General features: G+C 35.0%; 1 protein-coding gene across 1 annotated transcript; it reads left to right on the forward strand.

The window, feature by feature from the left end:
• The first annotated feature begins 1,237 nt into the window (after window positions 1–1,237).
• On the forward strand, window positions 1,238–3,322 carry LOC122852004 (cytochrome c oxidase assembly protein COX18, mitochondrial-like). Its single transcript, XM_044151547.1, has 7 exons — window positions 1,238–1,261; window positions 1,335–1,886; window positions 1,958–2,095; window positions 2,174–2,321; window positions 2,401–2,525; window positions 2,588–2,698; window positions 2,952–3,322. Exons 2-7 carry the CDS (start codon window positions 1,416–1,418, stop codon window positions 3,126–3,128), a joined length of 1,170 nt encoding a protein of 389 aa, XP_044007482.1. The 5' UTR covers window positions 1,238–1,261; window positions 1,335–1,415; the 3' UTR covers window positions 3,129–3,322.
• The last annotated feature ends 213 nt before the right edge of the window (window positions 3,323–3,535 follow it).

Here is a 3,535-nt window from a genome sequence, read left to right on the forward strand (position 1 = left end):
ACATCCTTTCCTTGGATAATATTTTTCCCATAGCTCTTTATTTATTTAAATAAATAAATGGTCATAGGAAAAATGGTAGCTAAGGAAAGGAAGTTGTCACATGTTAATTCATACGAAATTAATTTTGCCAAAGAAATTAACATGCAGGCAACATCCTTTCCTCAATTTCGCCCTGTAATACCGACTAAAAACTAGAAACAGAAACAACGACAAAAGTGATAAATTTCTCTATGCAATATTCCAGGCTTTACAGTTTACGATAATGTGTGGTACGAGCTATGTGACAATAACAAACAATCACAACAAGTCAATTTTCTATTTATTTCAGTTTGATATAAACATTGAACAGTTATCCATTTAATAATTGGAAGCCAAAAAAAAAATGTCATGTGCCAGTACTGCCACTACAAGAAACAGCTTTTTCCTATAAAATTTTGGCCGGTATTACAGGGCGAAATTGCAAAACGACAAAAAATTTTTTATTAAAGGAATGCACCCAATGCTCTAAGATGATCGAATAATAAACCTGCGCTATAACAATATTTATTAAAAATAGTTAGCGCATAAGTACGGCTGAGAACAATCAGCGCCAAATTGGCAAATTTGAGAAGCTCTAGGTACAGGACATATTAGCTGTGTTCGATGGTCGTCTCGGCTCAGTTCCGTCTCACTTACGGCTCACTTATGGCGCTAGCGACGTACGGTTGTTTGAAGAACTACAAAGGCACAAAATCTCAATACAGGTGCCTATCTATATCATCACTATAAATAAACAATATTTATTGGGGCATTAATACAGTGATGATATAGATAAGCACCTGTATTGAGATTTTGTCCCTTTATAGTTCTTCAAACAACCGTACGTCGCTAGCGCCATAAGTGAGCCGCAGTCTAATTCACAAGGCATTACAATTTAGGGCTTTTTTTCACCACTCACGGCGCTTGTGAAGCTTTTGTATGTAAAATCTCTTTAAAAAAAATTTTTACGAGCGCCATCAGCGGCAAAAAAAAGCCCTAAATTGTAAAAAATTTGCCCTGTGAATTGGACTGCCGTAAGTGAGACGGAACTGCAGTCCAATTCACAGGACATTACAATTTAGGGCTTTTTTCCTCTACTGGTGGCGCTTGTAGAGCTTTTGTATGTGAAATCTATATAAAAAAAATTTGACAAGCGCCATTACCGGCAAAAAAAAGCCCTAAATTGTAAAAAATTTGCCCTGTGAATTGGACTGCTGAGCCGAGACGACCATCGAACACAGCTATTTTGTCCCATTTGGCCTATCCCCCACTACAGGGAGTTGACTCTTCTTCTTTCTAGTCTTCTTGAGTCCAACACTGATACGGGTGCTGGTCGTGATCTTCTGCCAGCCTCATTTTATACTATCCAAATAAAAAATAATTTCATAGTTAAAAATATGTATTGTCAATTTTCAAATGTAACAGCAACCGTTACAAAAATTAAATCTCTAGACTTTTATTTAATAAGTAATGCTAAAGGTATATCTCGAACATATCAGACAACTATTCGATGTTGTTTACATTCATTGAATCGATTACATGATTATAAACAACAATCTTTTCAATTGAGAAACAACAAATCGGCTATTAGAGTTTCCGGAGTACTGAAAAAAATAACTTTATTGAATCACAAAAATTATGGACACTTGCAACTATCGAGAAATTTTTCTGATTTTCCAACTCAACAAGCACCAATTGTCAAAGTTGATGGTTGTTTGAAGGTACTGGTCGACAGTGCTCCGGTTGAATTTTGTCAAAGTTCATTTATATGGCTACATTCCTACTCTGGGCTTCCATGGTGGGCGACAATAATGGTAACAACATTTGCTCTTCGATCACTTATTACCTTGCCATGTGCCCTTTATCAGGTGAAATTTTGAATTTGTATTGACAGACCAACAGTATCAAATAAGAGATAATTTTTATGGATATTTTTCAGCATAATATTTTGTCTAAAACAGCACTTCTGAAATATGACATGGAAGACATCGTTAAGGATTTAAAAAGAGAAGCAAATTTCCGTGTCCAACAGCTCGGCTGGACTGAAACTCGAGCAAGACATATTTATAATAGATCAGTGGGTAATTAATTATTGAAAATATTTTTTATAAATCAATAAACTTTTTGTTCTTTTCCGTTTTGGGTTTTCGTTCAGGTTAAGAAAGAGTGGAACAAATTGATCGTTAGAGATAATTGCCATCCTATGAAGAGCTTGGTGCTCGTTTTGGTCCAGGTTCCGATATGGGTGATTGTGTCAGCAGGCCTCAGGAATATCTGCTTTATGCTGCCGTCTCAAACTCCACGTGAGAACATTTTTTTTTCGAAGGAAGCGTCCTTATTTATTTTTTTTTATTTAGCATAAATAAAATTTACTGATTTCAGGTGCGGTGAAGGCCTATCAAGATTTGAGTCTCGAGGGTTTCTGGTGGATTGCTGATCTCACTGCTGTTGATAGCTACTGGATACTTCCCGTTTCACTGGGAATCACAAGTTTGATCAATATTGAGGTGAGTTTCGAACGCTTGTTGATTAAAAACGAAAATACAATATTAAGAAAAACTCTTTCTAGATTCAAGCAATGCTGAGGATCACTGAGTCTAGTAGAATGCAAAACGTTTTGGTTAACCTATTACGAGCAGTATCGCTATTTACAATTCCCTTGGCAGCAATGGTGCCTTCGGTAAGACGTTAATTCAAGTCACTCAACATAATTCAGGAGTCCAATTTTGAGAACAAAAATAACAATTTAGAACACGATTTTTTCGCTAGACAGCTACATAAGCCCTTTTTAAAAAAGCTGTGTGTGAGCTCACAGGCTGTCTAACGGAATAATGGAGTTTTAAACTGTACTTTTTGCTCTCAGAATTAGACTACAGTTCTTTATAAAAAAAAAAAATTTGTATAACACTTTTTTTATTTACTTATGTATCTAGTGTTTAAGTTTGTATTGGGTAACAAGTAGTACCTTCAGTATTTTACAAACTTTATTAATTGTATCACCGAAAGTACGCAGAACTTGTCACATCCCAGTCACAGACAACGAGTTGAAGCATCCTTATCGTAGCCTTTACAACAGCATGAAGCGTCGAATCATTCACAACAAAACTTAACTCGTTATAACACCAATTTGGCTCAATAAAAAATTTAATAAATCATCTATTGTCATACCGTAATTTTTTCGATTATTTCCTTGCTAAGATTGACAAGGATAACTGAAAAATACCATATTCCGAAGAGTCTACATAGCTGACATCCTATATCCTTGTTTTCGAAAGTTTTTATGATAAATTTTGGTGAACAATACTTGATTGATAGGGTTACCATGCGTCCTGATTTAGGAGGACATGTCCTGATTTTGATTGGCTTGTCCTGATACGGTCCTGATTTGTCAAATGTCCTGATTTTTGAGACTTGTTCACAATTTTTAAAATTTTTTTTTTATTATAATTTTTTTTTTTAATAAATATAATATAGAATTTATCATTCACGCGTATTATTGAAATTAAAATGGCGTGCA

The sequence above is a fragment of the Aphidius gifuensis genome, linkage group LG3 (genome assembly GCF_014905175.1).
Source record: "Aphidius gifuensis isolate YNYX2018 linkage group LG3, ASM1490517v1, whole genome shotgun sequence".
NCBI classification, from domain to species: domain Eukaryota; kingdom Metazoa; phylum Arthropoda; class Insecta; order Hymenoptera; family Braconidae; genus Aphidius; species Aphidius gifuensis.

What these genes read in the sequence shown, in the direction of transcription:
- LOC122852004 (XM_044151547.1), top strand. Translation starts at nt 1,416, where the DNA reads ATGTATTGTCAATTTTCAAATGTAACAGCAACCGTTACAAAAATTAAA. An exon ending in GACATATTTATAATAGATCA is followed by an intron (nt 2,096 to 2,173) that starts GTGGGTAATTAA and finishes GTTTTCGTTCAG; the next exon opens with GTTAAGAAAGAGTGGAACAA. An exon ending in TGGCAGCAATGGTGCCTTCG is followed by an intron (nt 2,699 to 2,951) that starts GTAAGACGTTAA and finishes TTATGTATCTAG; the next exon opens with TGTTTAAGTTTGTATTGGGT.